Source organism: Eretmochelys imbricata, chromosome 5, assembly GCF_965152235.1.
Source record: "Eretmochelys imbricata isolate rEreImb1 chromosome 5, rEreImb1.hap1, whole genome shotgun sequence".
Lineage (NCBI taxonomy): Eukaryota > Metazoa > Chordata > Testudines > Cheloniidae > Eretmochelys > Eretmochelys imbricata.
The window spans coordinates 119166688-119185476 of NC_135576.1; the positions used below are offsets into that span (position 1 = coordinate 119166688).

Consider the following 18789-nt stretch of genomic DNA (forward strand, 5'->3'; position numbering starts at 1 on the left):
GCTGTGGTGACAGGCACCTATCAAAGATAGATCCTCCTCCTTCAGGTCAGACCCTTATGAAATATGGATATATTTCCACGTGTGCTTCATTTACACAACAGGATAAGAGCATCAGAATTACAGCATTTACTAACCTTGTTTGATGCGGGAGAAGTCTATAATCCAGCTTTCATCCCAAAACATCTTTTGCTTCTGGTATTGAAACCACTGCAGAAAGCATAACAGGCCAAATTCATTCCTGGGGCAACTCTATTGGCTTCAGTGGAGTTGCACTAGGGATGAGGGTAGCCAATCAATGATTAGTTGTATGGATATTTTCAAATAGAAAATCTACAGGTGTCTGAACAAGAATCACCATTTTAGCCTCCATCCTCTCTCAACGTCTTACTGACTGACTCAGAGGTAACGGATCTGGATCAAACACCAAAATACAAACATCAGTAATTCTGAAGACTAAAGAACATGACATTTTGTAGTAGACAGTCTGATAGTTTCAGTCCATGTTTGCATTTTTGTGCACTGCACTTAGAACCCAGCTCTTACCCAGCGATGTGGTGAACATCACTTCACATCTTGGAAACATCCAATGTGTAAACAAATGTCATTCTCCCCTCCCTCCCACCCCCACCCCCAACCCCACCGGATCAGACCATATGAGAGAGAGGATCATTGGAGCATTATGATCTTGCTGTATGCTGAAAACTGGATACAAGTGACCTTTCCAGCTCTGTTTGTAAAAACAAGTTTATACATGGACTAAGCAACAAGCAGCAGAGAATGCTAAGTAGCATCTACCTGCAGAAGCTAGGTAGATGCTACTTAGCATGCACTCCAGCATAAGAGGAAAAACAACATAATCCCTGCAAAACAAAGAATATCTGAGACAATAGGTAAATTAGGTTTATTCTGGAGACTCACAGCTAATACATGCATAAGTGAGAAGGGGGCTAGCTGTTTCCCTAACTGGTATGATGACTTTAAAGTTATCCACGGAAATCTGGAGCTTGATTGAACTCCAGCCTGTCTTGCAAAGAAGTGGGAAATGGAAGGTGAAGTCGCCTGATGTGTATTATGTTGGAAGATCCTCAATAAAAATGTTTGAGTAACAAACCGACATTGAATCAACATGTGGGGTCAGATCCTCCTGGTGGATCTCTGCAATGCCTATTTGCACCACCAGGAGAACTGGCCCACTGTAATGGGCTTAGGAAACCTCAAGATGCTCATCTAGTTGCAATAGTTCAAGGGTCCAATGCTGTACTCCACATACCGACCCTCTCACTGTGATAAGAGTTTTGTCCAAGGAAGGCATGCAGGATCAAGTCTACTTGATGTTAATACATTTGATACTGCAACATGTAAAGAGGCTTAACAGCTGTGTAACTGATACTTTTCTATTATTTAATTAATTCATTACATTGGGGTGTTTTATCTTAGGAAGTAAAATATTCCACTGTCCACCAGAGACTCTGGACACATTTACACGGAACAACAATTTCCTTCCGTGAAAATGCCCTTCAGAAAAGTAGTCACAATTCTCCAGTTCCCATCCAGAGTCTCTCAATGCTCTTCCCAGCAATTTCTCTCTTGCCCCTAGAAAAAGCTGGCAAGAACAAAGAGGTCTTGCATTGTAACTGGAAAGGTAACAGATCTGGGCTGTGGCAATCTGAAGCAGGAAGCTAATTCCACAGTTTTATCTAATTATATGGCCTTCAGCATGGTAGTATCTAAGTGTCTCCCAGGGCTGTGACTTTAGATTTATTCTCACAAGAGCTCTATGAAATAGGTACCTATTATCCCTATTTTACAAGTAGGGAACTGAGGCACACAGAGACTGTGACTTGCCCAAGTTCGCATAGGAAGTGTATGATAGGAGGAACTGAATCCCAACCCAGTGCCTTAACCATAAGATCATCCTTCTTCCTCTGAGCAAGAGCATTCTGTCTTCATTCCCTTGCAATTAACCAGGAGGTGTTAGATTGAGCGCTCCAGATATCTCAACCACAGCAGTGTGACATGAGGAGAGACGTGATCCTTGCCATAACAAAGAGCCAATGCTCATATGGGTTAAAACCAAGCAAGTTATTCATAATGTACACAATCAATACCATGACTATACATCTGAAAATATTTCCCTGGGAACAGCTTTCCATAATGTTCAGAAATTAATTTATGTACCTTCAGATACAAAGGAATCTATATGAATGCAAACAATAGAAAGGCCTATTCTGCAGAAATATAGTAAAAGAGTAAGTAAAAATAATACATCCTCTTTTCTTTATCCAGCACTTTCCATCCCAAAGGATCACAAAGCATTTTCCTTATATTGATCTATCCTTGTGAGCCATTCTCCAGCAATGTGGGCCTGCTCTAAACTATACCAGGACTGGTGTAGAATGGGCCCCAGAATCAAGATGCAAGTTTTCCTCCCATTTCTCTTCTTCCCCCTTGGATCTACCCAGGGGGTTCTCTGTCTAGCAGAGAACCTATTCTTATGCTTGTAAAAAGCTGTGTTGTAAACAATAAAATAATGAAGAAACCATGATGGAAATAAAAGAAGAGAAAGAAGATTTCATTTGACACTTACCACTATTGTCAGAATGAAGCCAGCACAGACTAAACATATTGGTAAGGCAATTGCTATCCTCGCGTCAGCTGTCAGTGGGCATTCCCCACAGTCAGCTGGACATGTGGAACAGCCTTCACCATCTTCACAAACACCATCTCCGCAGACTGGGCAAAAAGGGATGTAGAGAGCAAAATACTTGAAAATAGCTCTATCCACTCTTAGGACTCAATTCAGTAACAAATACATATGGCTCCTGAGCTGGGGATCCCCATGAGAGGCCACAAAATATCTGAAGGAACAGGTTTTGAGGAATTCTAGGATCTTTGTGCTGCAGTTGAAAGATGTGGATTTTAAATGTAATCTAGGGACCCAAAAAATACACTGACCTTAGACTAACTGTGGACATCAGTGCTTTTGCCATGTTGTTGCAGATGGGTTGCTTGGTTGTTACCTTTTGTCTATTTATTTCTCGTTGCCTGTCTTGCCTGTTTAGACTGTATGTTCTTGAAGACAGGGACTGTCCCTTACTCTGTATACTCAGCCTAACCCTTGGGAGACCTAGGGGTCAGGAGAACAGAAAGCCATCTTTTCCCCCTTTCCTTTCAATCAGCAGGACTGGTATTCACTAGTGTGAATAACTTCAGGCAAAATGAACAAACCAACCCATGCTAGGAGGTGTTTCAAACAAATGCTCATGAAAATTAGAACCGATATCAGATGTAATGTAATCTATATGGAAGTGTCTCTGTTTGAGAAGCCAAACATCAGCAAATGCTCACAAAGTTGAAAAGTATCCCTGAAAGACATGATTTTTACAGATGAGATGTTCAAAGAGATGAAAGATCGGTAATAGCTGTCTGTTTTGTTTTGTAGGCAATAAGGCCAATGGCAAATGGTAACTTCATTAAAAAAATCACTGTTTTCTCATTTCATTTACTAAAACATAATCCCAGTGGGAATTTCTTTAGATACTTTAGAGTGAAAGTCAATGGCAAAACTTCCATTAATTCCAATGGGGTCTGTATTTCACTCATGGATCTTCACTACTAGAATGCTGTACCTCAGCCACGTCTACACTACCCGCCGGATCGGCGGGTTGTGATTGATCTATTGGGGATCGATTTATCGCGTCTAGCGTGGACACAAAGTAAGTGATTCTAAGTCAATCTAAGATACGTCGACTTCAGCTACGCTATTCTCATAGCTGAAGTTGCATATCTTAGATCGATCCCCCCCACAGTGTAGACCAGGCTTCAGATTCTCAAGCAAGAGAAAACTTAGTGCCACTGAGATGAGCAAAAGCACAGATCTCCTAAATACCAAAATGTTTTGGAAAAAAATTGGTAATAATTCTGCCTGCTTCAGGTCTATTCCATTGTAATCTGCATTCCAGTACCATGCCCATCACAGAGGTCTCTGAATGCCTAACAATGATATTAAAATGAACACAAGAGTACTACATTGGGCAGTGTTTTTAAGGTTTATATGAACAGTAGCACCAGGCTCAAGGATCACTTGTGTTTGCAAGTTAGCTGTCATGCCTCAGGCTAGCCTGCTTCATGTCTGATGATGAATGTCCATATACTAGAAAGAAACCATGTGGTAGAACAGTTTTGCATCCCTATGACACCCCAATAAGCCTTGTAGTGCCTGAAGCTGCTGGTTCTGGCATTTGATTTCAGCTGTTTGACCAAGTGCAGCCTTTTACGGTTCTCATTTCCTACACAGGCAACGAGAAGCTGGAGAAACTTTAGAGATTTCAAATGGTTTGAAAAAGAATTGTAGAAACATTTGATGGGATATATTCACTTGTAAAGGGGCTATGAGTGCTTTTTCTAGCCTATCAATACAATTGGAAGGGCTGTGAAATTCCTGTCTAACATACGAGAAGTCTTTATTTCATACCATACCTACTGCAGGGAGCACAGTGGTTTTGGCTTCCAGAGCAACTTGCATTTTCCCAACCCTGATGTGTGCGATGAGAGAGGTCACACCCACATGAACCAAAACTACCTGCCAAACAAACAGCCATTGCTTTAAATTTCATACATTGGACTTTTTTCAATACCAATAATCTAATCTCTTTTCCCCTAGATTTATTTTCACCTTCTTCCTATTCGCAGGCAATAGAGGTCTTATAATCTTCCTGTCAGCCCATGTGGTAACAAGATCAATTGTCTCCAAACCTCATGAGATATTGTTACCAGAATGGATGCTAAATGGCCGCTCAAGACCTCTGTCTCTCTATGAGGGAATCTGTAACTCCACCCAACCCTACTGCAGCACATACAATTCTGTTGAATAGGTCAGCCTCTGGGAGAGGCAAAGTCTATGTTCTTCCAAGGCTTTTGGGGGGCAGATAGCCTCAGCTATTTCCATAAATGTTTTCGATACATGTTGGCAACCCTCACGGAGCTGTCATGAAGTGAGTGAAGTGAGACAAACCGAAGTATCATCCAGTCCTCTGGAAACAAGATGCTAGGTGCACTCAGTTCCCAGTAACATCAGTTGGGAGCTGAAAGCACTCAGCACCTCGCAGTATCAGGCCTTTATCCTGCAGCCTTTATATGCACATAACGCTGAATGAAATAAGTGGGTGGATTTCCTATATAAGGACTGCAGGATCTGGCCTGCTAGTAAAAAGGTCTAGAGCATAGTATGCCGTAAATGTACTATACCTTGGCAGTCCAGTTTGCCTGACTCATTTTGCCAGCTGTAGATAAGGTGTGAGTAAATATCTGGCCATCATCCGGAATCCACGGACCACATATTCCACCTTTCCCCTTTACCAAACAGAGCAGTTATTTCAATAGATAATAAAACAAGGAAAATTCCAGGCCTTAATACTCTTAAATTTAGTACTCTTTGGGGGCCTTGTGCTTTATTCCAATAACTAGCAACATATTATTCATTATGACAATGCTCAATCATAAATGACACTATTGTGTGCTAAAATAAAACACAAACAAATAGAAGGGAGCACCTGGACTGATAGTCCAGTTTAAAATTCCACAAAACTCTCACTCACTTAAAGTCCATGAGCCATATTCTGTCCTCATCTCATTTAGGCACCTAAATCTGGAATAACTCTATTGAAGTTAATGGAGTTATTCTGTATTTATTTCACTGTAACTAAAAGTAGAATTTCGTCCACAAGTTTTTATTCTCTACATGGTAGATTCACTGCAGCTCTGCTTTTGACAACTATGGGGTATGGTGTTTCTTTCATGAAAGTTCCTATTTCCAGAGCATTTCTCATTAAGATTGAATAGACTTTAATTTCCCAGCAGCTGCAGCACTGCGAATTATAATGGCTGTCTGAGGATCATGGGTTTTTAAATGGCATAATCCTGATTGCTAAATTTCAGATATGTATTCACGCATTTCTATTCACGCACTTTAAAATACAGTACACAAAAAAGAAATGGATTGCTCATGCTAGCTGAGGTAAAACCGACCTGAAAAGATGACACCATATTGAAAGCTACTGCTTAATGGAAAGAGCTTTATTTGTAACTATCCATTCAGTAGCACGAACCCACTTTCCTGCAGCAATTTTGCTCTATGGGGGCTACTTTATAGAGGCTTGCCTTGTCTAAGCAGGAAAGCTCAAAAATATTTCCAACTTTAAAAGCGAGAGGCGGGGTGGTGCCTTTGCGCTAGAATCACTCACTGATCTCACCCTCCCCACAAGGATCTGGGGGTAGAACACCTCCACAACAGCGTACCCTCTCTCTTCCCACAGAGGGTGGTGTGCGGACACAGGAGTGATCCTGAGGGACGTGGCAGCCAGTGGGCAGACTGAGGGAGGACTGGGCATGCTGGCAGGATGCATATTGTGCTGTGCCGTGCCAGTGGAGATTCCAGCCAAAAGATTACACAGCCACAGGCTGGATGATATTTCTGTAGCCCCCTTCCTTCAAGGGGAAGTTCTGAGGTCAGCCGGGGAACCCCTAACAGAGTGGCTCCAATGGAGCTGTCCTGGCAAGGAGCAGGGCTGCAGCTGCTGTGAAGACACAAGATGCAGCTGGGTGAGATGAACGTGATTCATGGGCTAGACATGTGCTTTCCCCTGTGAAGCCTTCTCTCCTGCTGAAAGAATACATTAAAAATGTCATGAGTGGAATCTTGTAGAACTTCCTGTCCTTTCAGGTCCTATGGGTACTATCTGGCCCTCCGTAAATACAAACAGACTAAACTGTTCTAACACGTCATTCCAGTGCCACCATTTTAAATATGTTAAGTACACAAAGTGAAGAGGAACAGACTGTCCCCCTCTGCAATTTAGCACAAACACCCTCCTTGACTTCCGTGAGCTAGGATTTCACCCAGTATGTTTGAGTACAAGTACTCTAACAGAGTCCAGAAGAAATGGATGGATTCTGCTTCCAGTGCAAAGTCAGCCATCAGGAGCTTATTGTCTGGCCTTTGAATTCTTTTCTACCTTGATCAAATATGATAAAACCAGTTCATATACTGCCCAACTCTGCAAGTCACTGAGCAACTCCCATTGATTTTAATGGAAACAGCTGAATGTTCAGAACTTCTGGAAATCAGGCTCTTCGTTTGGTCTCTAGCAGCCTGCTCCAAAGCCTGCTGAAATCAATGGGAGTCCTTCTGTTGGCTTTAATGAACTTTGGATCAGGCCCTAATATGGACTTAGGGGCCTAATTTTAGGCCTCCATTTTTCATTATTTTGATCCTGGCTATTAAAGTGTCTCATCTAGCATGCAGAACAGACACACCAATTGTACTAACCATGAAGGCCAAAGGGCAGGAGTGGATGTTAGCGTGATGGACACAGCAGTTCTCTCCATTTGCATCTTTCCAGTTGGAAGGGCACTCTTGTTCTTCACAGAACTTCTTGGCTGCTGCAGCATTGCTAACCATTTTTTTAAAATACAAAGATAATTTTATATTCATTTCTCATTCCTAAAAAAATTTAACGGGCATGTAATGAAGTCCTGTTTTTTACACTGCACAGATATACACAGCAGGAGACACATTGCTATTTCTTTATATTGTTTTGCTGTGTGTGGAAATAACCCCACAGCGATGGATCTCTGCTATCAACTGGGCCATCGTCTGGTCCAGAAAAGGTCTGGCAGCTGTTAATCCTCCAGCAGTTGCCAACACCTCAACCTGGCCCTCCACCCTGACAACACCACCAGATGGGGTATCTTGGCCGCACAACCCTGGCTCAGATCCTAATGCCACTTCTGATGATGTCCATCTTACTTATAGTCTCTGCACCATCTCAAATGAGTGATTGTCTGTCTGAACTTCAAGGCATTCCATTGTAAACATTCTTTACTTCAAAATAACGTAACTGATTGTTTTCAAGTGTGGCTTACTTTGTAGATATGACTGAGACTTAAAATCTAAAGACTTTATATAGTGTACTGTTACTGGATTCAAAGCTCTATTTAAAAGAACAGTTTTTATCCTATTGCAAATTGTATTAACTGACAAGTAATTAGTAGTGTTATAAAAGGAGAATACATTTTAAAGAGACAGAGTTAAGGTTCACCTAGGGTAAATTTTTCAAGAGTGTCTTAAGGGCAGATTTACAAAGGGGTTTAGGCACCTAAAGATGCAGTTAGGTGGCTAGTAGCATTCATAAAAGTGCTGAAGCACCTAACTCACATTGACTTCCCCTAGCTCCAAACTTGGAGTTAGGCGCCTGACCTGCTTAGGCACTTATGAAAATCCCACTAGCCACCTATCTGTGTTTTCAGGCACCTAAATACTTTTGAAAATCTTGCGCATTTTTTAACATTTTACCCCTAAACTCTAAGATCTCCATTCAGCGAAGCGCTTAAGTACTTGTCTCATTTTGGGCCCAATCCAAAGCCCTGGGAATTCTATAGAATGACTCCTGTTGACTCCAATGGCCTTGGGATCAGGTACTTTAAGCAAGGCAGCATCCCACTGATGCTAATCGGACTACTTCCCTATTTAAAAAGAGGCGTCTTGTTGAACTGGTGCCTAAGGGTCCTGTCTTCGAGTGTTTGATACCTGTGTGTATTATTAATGCATTCAGAGTGAGATTTTCAAGCGTTCCTAAATGATATAGGAGCACAAGTCCCATTGGAAAGACTGTAGCAATAATCCTATTTCCAGCTATTGAAGAAAGTTTATTTTATGGCTATATAATCACAATGCTATAATTTACTGCTATGACATTATAGCTATGAATATTTTGGGGAAAATGAAGAAAAGTTTTACCATTATTATTACAGATCATTACTAAAGTTTATGCAAAAGCCCTCAGTACCCACATGAACAAAATACAACTTCATGATTAAAGCCGCCTATGCTGTCAAAATTCCTCCCCACCTAACAATCTTGAATATCAGCTTTAAATATTAAAGAACATGTAAAAACTATTCTCTCTGAAGAACTACTCTCACAAATCGGATCTTGTAAAAATGAACACGTAGGAGGGCACGGGAACATTTTCTGTGTAATTTGAATTTTTGCATTTACCATCTTTTTTAATCCACCAAATACCTAAAAACAACATAGAAAATGGTGAAATGAGGTTAAGGCCCCAATCCTACATTGCTCTGCATGGATCATAGTACATGATTGGGGCCTAAATATGCATCTCAGTGATCCAATGTCACAAGCTGCTTAGCTTTAATACTTGTCATTACAATGGCATCATGTTAATCCCTCGATTTTGCCTTATTATACAAAGTTACATTTGTAGAAGTTTCTGTAAGTGTGTTGATCTAGATACACTAGGAAAATTCTGGCCCCATTGAAGTCAATCAGAAATTTGTCATTGACTTCAACAGGCACAGGCCTGGGTCCATACTGTAGTTAATGTGTGTGTTGTGCATTAACAATTATTATTGGTATTATTATTCATATTGAGACCTATAGGCCACAACCAAGCTGGGTCCCAGTGTGCTAGACACTGAACAAACATATCCATGCCCCAGTGATCTCAGTATGTAAAAGGTAAGACGTAATAGTGGGATGAAACAAGCAGTCTGGGTTGAGGATGGGAGAGATGAATAACAAATATTATAGCCTGTGCACCACCCAACTATTCAGCAGCAGTGATTATTATTACTAATACAAATTATTGTTTGTAGTACCATAGCATGTTTGAGCCCCAGTCATGGACCAAGGCCCCATTGTGCTAGGCACTGTACAAACACAGAACAAAAAGGTCGTCCCTGCTCCAGAGAACTTGCAATATGAATACAAGACAAGAAACAGCAGATGGACATAGAGAACGCAAAGGGGGAGTACAAGTAAACAATGGGACAATATTGGTCAACGTGATCGGCAGTGGTCTCAGTACACCAGTGGCCTACCCATTCCCAGGAGCTTAATCCATTGACACCTTGTCTACACACAAACCTGCACCAGGAGGTGGTACCTGTAAGAGAGGATTCCGTTTTGCACAGCATAGTGGTAAAAGTGATCTGAAGCAAAGACTGCATAAGTTACATTGAAGAATTCCCCACTCACAGCCTTCTCTGGAGGTCTTTGGACCCAGGCCATCTCAAGACCTAGAAATAACACACAGTTATGGGTCAACATGTTTGGTTTAACCTACTACAGCTACATGCAACTGGACAGATTGTTCTGGAGTAGAAATCCAATTGAAATGTAAATGTTTTTACAAATATTCTTCCGGTCATTACTGCTGGCCAAAGGATTTCCCCATGTATAGTGTACAGGTAGTTCCAAAATAACACCTATTGGAGAAGAATGTTTTTCTTTTAAAAAAAATCCCTACAGTGTGCAAGCTAACTAATCAGAGCACTTGGAAATTTAGGACCAAACCCTACTCACTTTGCTCAGGTGGGCCTGATCCTCTTCTGACTTGTATCAATTTCACTCCAGTGTAACGCAGCTGACTGCAGTGCAGTTATTCCTGATTTACACTGTTTTCCTGCTAGTAACAGTTAAGAACATAAGAACGGCCATACTGGGTCAGACCAAAGGTCCATCTAGCCCAGTATCCTGTCTTCTGACAGTGGCCAATGCCAGATGCCCATCCCCTGTTGCCCATTCTCAGCTTCTGGCAAACAGAGACTAGGGACACCATCCCTGCCCATCCTGGCTAATACCCATTGATGGACCTATCCTCCATGAACTTATCTAGTTCTTTTTTGAACCCTGTTATGGTCCTGGCCTTCACAACATCCTCTGACAATGAGTTCCACAGGTTGACTGCGTGTTGTGTGAAGAAGTACTTCCTTTTGTTTGTTTTAAATCTGCTGCCTATTAATTTCATTTGGTGACCCCTAGTTCTTGTGTTATGAGGAGTAAATAACACTTCCTTATTTACTTTCTCCACACCAGTCGTGATTTTATAGACCTCTATCATATCTCTCCTTAGTCTCTTTTCCAAGCTGGAAAGTCCCAGTCTTATTAATCTCTTGGTTATGTCAAGCCATAAATACAGTCCTCCTTTCTCAGAGGGTATATCACTGAACAAAGCATAGGAATCAGTACACACAGAGCCAATTCCTGAAAACCCTTAATCACATGAGTAGTCCTTACTTAAGCAAGTAGTCTTCTTAAACACGACTACTCATGTGAGTAAGTGTTACTATTCAGTAGTGATTTCCTTTTCCTTATAATTAGATGTGATTAGAACTTCTCTTCTATTACACTGGAGTTTTCCTTTATCAGAATATTCTTCATTTGGATACCGTATGGTAATCTAAACGATTTGTTTCTGCACATAATTCCCTTTTCAGATATAAAAGGGTTAATTATAAAAGAAACAATCCTTTTGGGTCAACAGCATTAGAAGAACAATCATAACAAATCATTAAAAGGTAAAATAATTGTTTAGGTTGAGAGTATTTCATGGCAGCTAGGTGAGCGGTCAAAATAAATTTCTTAGAGCAAAAGGCTTTATTTCCTTGAAAAGGATTCACAACAGCAGCAAATCCCTTTATTTAAGTCTATTCACTAATAGATACATATGCACACCAAAGGAATCGTGGATAACAGAGATGTGAAATCCAGTTTATAGTCAATACTCTTTGAACTTCACCATTTGATCTGAACTTTGAGGCAATGTTAACATTATTATGTTACATTCTGAGCCTGAGCCTTCAGTCTGTACCCAGACTTCAATGGAAGTTTTACCAGTTTATAGCTTGTCGTATTGGGTCCTGTTATTTCTCTTTGCAGCAGTACGTCAGAAGTTGTTGCATTTCATCCCTAACCTTTTCCAGCATTTATATAACTGCTTATTTGAATTCATCATTTCGATTCTTATTTCTGATTACTTCTAAACGCTTTAAAAAAACACTTTGAGTTTCAAACAAGTAGCCTTTACATTTCTGATTCTTTTGCACTAGAAACTCATCTTTCGAAGTATTATTTGTAGGTGTATAAAGATCTAAGATTCATTATTTGTGTCTATTGAATAGAGGTGGGGGGGGAATCAAAGCATGAAAATACATATGGAGAGGCTCCACTTTTTGACTTAGTGTTTAAATAAATCCCATCCAATCTGAAACAGGCATGGTAAAATTGAAGCAAGTACTAAATACTATCTGGCTGCAATGCAGGGCTGATTGTTTGTTTTGTTTAGGCTGTTTGTTTATTTTTTTTCTAATGTCAAACAAAATTCCTTGCTTGAAGACAATGATTTCATTCTTTTTTAATCATTCTAATTATGTTCCCTTTGGAACAGATGTGCTCCAGACAAATATTTATTCTGAAGTACATGTGTGCTGGCCACTTTCCTTGACTTAATTCATCTGGAAAGAGATGTTGCTGCTGACTGAAATATTTTCCACTAGGATTGAGACCTGAGATGTATTAGGAATTATTCTCATTACTTAAATTTTCACATTCTCATCCATTTCCTTAGCAGGCAGAGATGATCTTCCCTGAGCAACTATGGAACCCACTCACCTCCACAGTCAAGCATGTTATACTCATCCGGTTTTTCCAGGGGCCAGCAATCATAGTCGCTGTTATCCAGGTCGTGCCACCCGTCAACTAATATCACCTGCCATGGAAAAAAACATACCAATAATCCTGTAAAACAGAGGAATTTTTGTCTACAAAGTCTGGTCTCTTAAAATAGAAAGTCTCTCCAACTTTCTGGACCAAAGATCACAGCCAGGAATAACCTAAATGCTCAAAAACTAGATTACGGGTTCATTATACTCCCACATGACCCCCCAGAAATTATTTCTAAAACAATAAGAGGAACTCAGCTAATCCAGTTGTGCTCTGGGTTTAAACAGAACTCAGCTTGTGTGCTTTTTAAATGTCATTCTCCAGCCAAATCTTCTCTTCCTTTTCTTTTTAATTTTAAATCATTTTTATATAAAATAGCCTTAATAAATACATATAAACATGTTTTATAACATGTAAAAGTTATACTGAATTTTTTTAGAATTTCTTTTTTCTTAATAGTATTTTATTAATGCATACTATGTTCTATTAATAAAAGTAGAATATATTAATCACAACTGATGGGACACAAAGTATATAGCAGAAAAACAGCAGGATATATTATAAGATATATTATACTTTGTAAACAAGAATAGAATAGTCCGCTTTTTTCTAGGTATTAGTAAAAGAATATGATAGAACATGTTCTTCTAATGTATTCTGCTATTCTATATATTGGAAGAATAGAATAAAATACAATATGATATATTCTTCTTATGTATTCTATTATATTCTGCATATTAGTAAAACAGTAAATAGAATACAATATAGTCTTCTAATGTGTTCTCTAATGATTGTTCCATACATTTAGTGGAATAGAATGCAACATATTCTCCTAATTAGTTTCCTATATATTAGCAGAATAGAATATTTTCTTCCAATAGATTCTGCCATTTGTCTTCTGCATACGAGTGGAGGAGAGTAGAACCAACTGTTCCTATCTATATTAGTGAAATAGAATATATTAGGAACAATCCGTAATTCAGAAGTAGTAATAGCAACCACTGCAATACAATATCATTAATTCTTGACTACGCACCATATAGGAGAAGGATCTATGCAGTTTACCTACCAGTAAACTGAGGAGGCTTCGGAGCCCAGGGGCAGGTGTTTTGGCAGCTCCCATGGTCCCAAATAGGCATCAAGCCCAGTTAGCTTCAGGGCTGCTGCTGCTGCAGCTCAGCTGGGTTCTCCCCTCCCCACAGGTTGCCAGCCAGCCAGGGTTGATCACAGCTCTAGCTGCTGCAGTTATTTGTCCTCCTTCCTTTCCCCTTCCCTTTGTGCAGTGGGAATCTCCCCACTATCCCAAGCAAAGCACCTGTGAGGAGGCACCAGATTGTTATCTCAGCCACAGAGCCGCTCCCCTCCAAGTACCCAGGCGCTGCGGGAAGGAAACAGCGCCGGGAAGGAACAGGAGTGTGAAGACTTTAGCCCCTCGCCCATGTGGCTCCTGACCCTCAGGTCTTCTCTTGTTCCCTGTTGGGAAATTTCCCCGAAGGCCTGCTAAGAGAGTTGCAGAAGAATGCAGGCTCGGTGTGGGGTAAAATGGATTCATAGATTCTAAGCACAGAAGGGAGCATTTTGATCTAGTCTCACCTCCTGTATAACCCCGGCCATAGAGTTCCACCCGGTTACCTCTGCATTCAGCACGATAACTTGTGTTGGATCGCGAACACACTGCCTCTGCACATGCAGTATTGCTGTCTATTGGTTTGGTAGGCCGCAGGCTGTATTAAAGCTCATTTCTGCTGTACTCAGTTTCACTCTGTGTTTCACTTTAAATTCTGTTTGCAAGCCCAATAGCTCAGAATGAAATCTGGTCATCTAAGGTTTGAAAATTCTTAAAAGAAAATTTTTGTGAGCAATCTCAGAATTCAAATCCATACTTGAAGGTGAAAAGAAAAAAGGGCCTTGAGAGAAATCTCAACAACATGCTTCACACATCATTCTATTTATCTTTTAAAAAAACCAGAGAGACAGAGAGACGTGTACACAGTAGGATTGTCTATCCAATGTGTTTTGCTCCTTATTCTGGTTGTAAATAATCTGTAAAGAGACTGATTTTTGTTAACTTGTTCAAGTTGTTTGACTCAAAGCTGTTTGATTATCATTAGCAGAGCCAGCTCCTCTGCTGGTGTGAATCAGCAGAGAACCATTGACTTCATTTAGTGACACCAGTCACTACTATACTGTAATGCAGTTAAGGTGACCAGATGTCCCAATTTTACAGGTACAGTCCCGATATTTGGGGCTTTTTCTTATATAGACTCCTATTGCCCCCCACCCTCTGTCCCGATTTTTCACACGTGCTATGTGGTCACCCTAAATGTAGTCATTCAGCTCGGTCCGTTTAAAGGGCCTCTGAATGATTCAATGGAAAAAGATACTTAGAGTGACTTCAATGGAATTACACCGATTCACACCAGCTGACCTCTATGTTGACATATTTATGTCTATGGGTTGTTTGCAAACTGCTTGCTGTGTCTTTGGGTATTAACTATTCATTATTTGTGGAATGCAGCTGGTCACTTAGGTCACATGGCACTGCTTCAGTTTCCTAATTGGATGGCTAACTTTTCGAATCAAACAGAAGGTAATTAAAGAGATTTCAAGATTGAAGTCTGAGTAAGTCCTTGTAAATCTTTGTGTGGACACATTCACATCAGTATTCATGGGACTCAGAATATTCTTGTGAACAAAGCGACATGCATACAAATGTTTGCAAAAAAACAATAAAAAGGGTTATCAACATTGCTGAAGGAAGTTTGTGATGTATTTTAACACACACATTGTGCTTCCTTAGAAGATTTATCTTAGAGGATTCAGTTGAAATAAGACATGCTATACTGGTACATTCAAATTTTGGAATATTTGTAATTCTACAGGTATCAACATTTAGTCTGCAGCTTGCAATGTTGCAGTCACATGTAAAAGAGAGGGTAAGTACTCCCGCCTAGTGGCTTTAGACCAGAACAACAGCATACAGAAAAGTACAGTTTGACTTGGGTATAGATTAGAGCTTCCTGCTGCTTCAGATGCCAGGCAAATGGAATGATTAGAACTTCAGCTGCAGGCAAGTGATAAGCGCTATGCATCAGCTGGACTGTGTGGATTCAGGAAGGCTGTGTTTAGGGGTTGCATAGCACCCATTTGAGAGAGACAGTGTGGTCCAGTGCAGAGGGCTGGAGACCTAAGGTAACATTTTAGTCACCTAAGTGATTTGGGAGACCAAAGGTAACATTTTAGTCACTTAAGTGATTTAGGAATGTACAGTCCATTTTCCAGATTTAGGAGCCTGTCTAATTGGAAGTCAATGGGACTTAGGGTCCTAGGTGCCTAAGTCCCTTTGGAAAATGGGATTTAGGATTCCAAATCCCTTAAGTATTTTTGAAATTTGTACCCTGGGACACTATTCCTGGCTCAGCCTCTAAGCTTGTGCAAGTCCATCCAGCTCTCTGTGCCTCTGTTTCCCCTCCAATCCTTTATCTGTCCTGTCGATCTAGACTGCAGATTGCTCAGGTCAAGGACCTTCTCTCACTATGGGCAATGCCTGGCAGAATGGTATTCTTGGCTGGGACCTCTAGATGCTGTTGAAACACAAAAAATAGTGACAGCTAGAGCCACAAATGTGATTAGATTTCTTACATGTTTCTTGGCAGATACATTTTTTAAAGACTTAATAGATTGGGGTAAATTACATATTAAATGGATAAATGAGGTCTTGCTCCTGGGGGAGGGACATTGGGGGACTCAAGTGCTCTCCCCCCCCCCAGATTGGCCTGCCGGGGATGGGGAGGGAGAAGGGCTCTACCTTCTATCCCTGCACTCCTCCCCCGCCCCCCATCTTTGGCTAAATTGGCTGCTCTCCCTGGCAGCCGGGCGGGGAGCAGGACAGAGCCACATCTGCCTGAGACAGCCTGGCTGGGAGGCAGCGGTGGCCCGCTCCCTGCCTGGGCTCAGCTGTGGAGAAAGGGGACTCTAGCTCACTCGGCTCCTGTCCCCACAGCAGGGCCCAGGCAGGGGGCAGCCTGCTGCCACCCCAGCTGCCAGGGACAGGGGCCGAGCGAGCCAGAAACATGCTGGGGAGGGGGAGAGGGGACTCTGGCTCGCTCACCCCTATCCCTGGCAACTGGGGTGGCAGTGAGTCACCCCCGATCCGGGTCCTGTTGCAGGGAAAGGGCCGAGCGAGCTGGAGCCCCACTCCCTCCCCCCAGCAGCTGAGCCCAGGCTGCCTCCTAGCCAGGCTCTCTCACCTCAGCCTGCAGGAGGTGCTGAGCAGCTCACAGGATTAGGCACCAAGCGCACTGTGGGATAGCAGCCATCCTCATAAACCGCATTAAAGCACTGTTGGGCCCAGATCCACAAGAGGACTTTAATCCCCACTTTTAAGTCCAAAATGTAGGTGCCACTGAGATCATCAAAACACCTGTTCAGTTGCCATGTAACTCTGGAGGCACCTAAATTTTGCCATAAAGGTCCCCTCCATGTCTGTAATTCCATTGCTGGGCATGCACACAACACGTCAGTCAAGGCATCTATCTCAGTCCTAAGCCCCAGTGCCCATCTTCCCCTGGTGTGAGGAACGCGCTACCCCATCTATCTCACCTGCGGGGCCTGACCGGCCGGCGTTCTCAAAACATGCCGAACTCCACACAAAGCAGCAGCAGCAGCTGCCCTCCCTTATAACCTCTAGCCCGACAATTAGCTCACTCACCGTGAACATGGGAAAGCCTGACAATTCCTCCCTCTTCCTTATGGGGAGAAGGAATCTGAACATGGGTTTTTCACCTCTCAGGTGAGTGCCCTAACCACGGGACTACAAAAACATATTCACTCTCTCTGCCCCACCCCATATTATTTCAGTATTTATAGACAGTGGAACAGCTTTAACACATGAGATTGCAAGAGGCCTATATCAGACTACCCCAGAGCAGAGTGGTTCGGGCACTCACCTGAGAGGCGGAAAACCCATGCTGAAATCCCTTCCCTTTAGGTAGAGGACGGAAATGAACTGGGGTTTCCCACATCATTGGTGAGTGACCTAACCACTAGGCGAAAGTTATAAGGGAGAAGGAGGCATGTGTCACTACCTCTCCCCCACATCCTCTTATTTATTTTGTGAAGAGTTAGGCGTGAGCTGCCACCGTTCATGCAAGAAGCAGTCTGACTCCAGGAGAGCATTCCCAGCTGTGGATCCCAACCAGAGATAGGTGCTTCCCTCCTGCCTGGACTCAGGTGCCTAACTCCCTGAGGCTACGTCTACACTACCGCGGTAAGTTGACCTACACTACGCAACTCCAGCTACGTGAATAACGTAGCTGGAGTTGACGTACCTTAGGTCGAGTTACCACAGGGTCTACACAGCGGCGGGTTGATGGGAGAAAATCTCCCATCAACTTACCTTATTCTTCTCATCGGGGGTAGAGTACAGGGGTCGACTGGAGAGCGATCTGCTGTCCATTCTTCACTAGACGTGCTAAATCAACCGCCGGTGGATCCATCTCAGAGTGTCGATCCCGGCTGTAGTGTAGACCTGCCCTGAGAGGGGCAAGGTCTAGGAAACACCCTTCTCAACAACCTCTGTTTTTGGCTAGGCTTAGACAGCTCCTGTCCCAGCATGTGGCTTCAGTGGATCCCATTCTTTGGCCCTTATCTCTCTCCATGCATTGTATAGGGAGCCTGGGCACCTAACTCAGGCTTTGTGGATTTGGCTGGGTGCCTAAAGGTTAGGCATTGTGATACTCCGTCCTAAATCTGCAACGCCAAGGTGCTTGTGTGGATTTGGGCTTTGAACACTTAAACTTGCAGCTTATTTATTTCTCTCTCTCAAATGTGTGTATATGGGGGGAAGGCGGTTGCCCTGGGGAAGCTCAAAGGAAAGAAGCAACCATACCTTAAGAATGAGAAATAAAAACACACCCACAAACGCTCCCAGTTGTTCCAAGAGATCTGAAATCTTGGTTTTAGCTGATGAATGTTTGATGACAGTTTAACTCAACTGTAGCAGAAGGAACTGAGTACTTAATCAAGCTTGCAAATAGTACATGTTTTACACAAAGGAATAAAGCTGACAGGCAGTAAGCCAACATGACAGCTCAAAATAAGGGCTTGTGAAGAGATAATTAAAGAAATTCAAGATTGTGGGAAACCTGAACTAAGCAAAACAAAGCAAGGAAGGTAAATATGCAGTATGGCACCCAGGATATCATATATATAAATATAATGTGTAGTTATAGACTTCAGAACGATTCAGACTTGGACCTGCATTG

General features: G+C 42.0%; 1 protein-coding gene across 1 annotated transcript in view; it reads right to left on the reverse strand.

Annotated features, from left to right (window-relative positions):
- Positions 1–13646, reverse strand: part of LOC144265408 (atrial natriuretic peptide receptor 2-like) — a 38379-nt gene extending 24733 nt beyond the window's left edge. Inside the window, exons 1-8 of the mRNA XM_077818049.1 lie at positions 13593–13646; positions 12473–12569; positions 9966–10098; positions 7328–7451; positions 5248–5352; positions 4480–4582; positions 2588–2733; positions 135–207 (exon numbers count right to left, since the gene is read on the reverse strand). Of these exons, the coding sequence (XP_077674175.1) occupies positions 135–207; positions 2588–2733; positions 4480–4582; positions 5248–5352; positions 7328–7451; positions 9966–10098; positions 12473–12569; positions 13593–13646 (835 nt within the window). The remainder of the gene's footprint in view (positions 1–134; positions 208–2587; positions 2734–4479; positions 4583–5247; positions 5353–7327; positions 7452–9965; positions 10099–12472; positions 12570–13592) is intronic.
- Positions 13647–18789: the final 5143 nt, after the last annotated feature.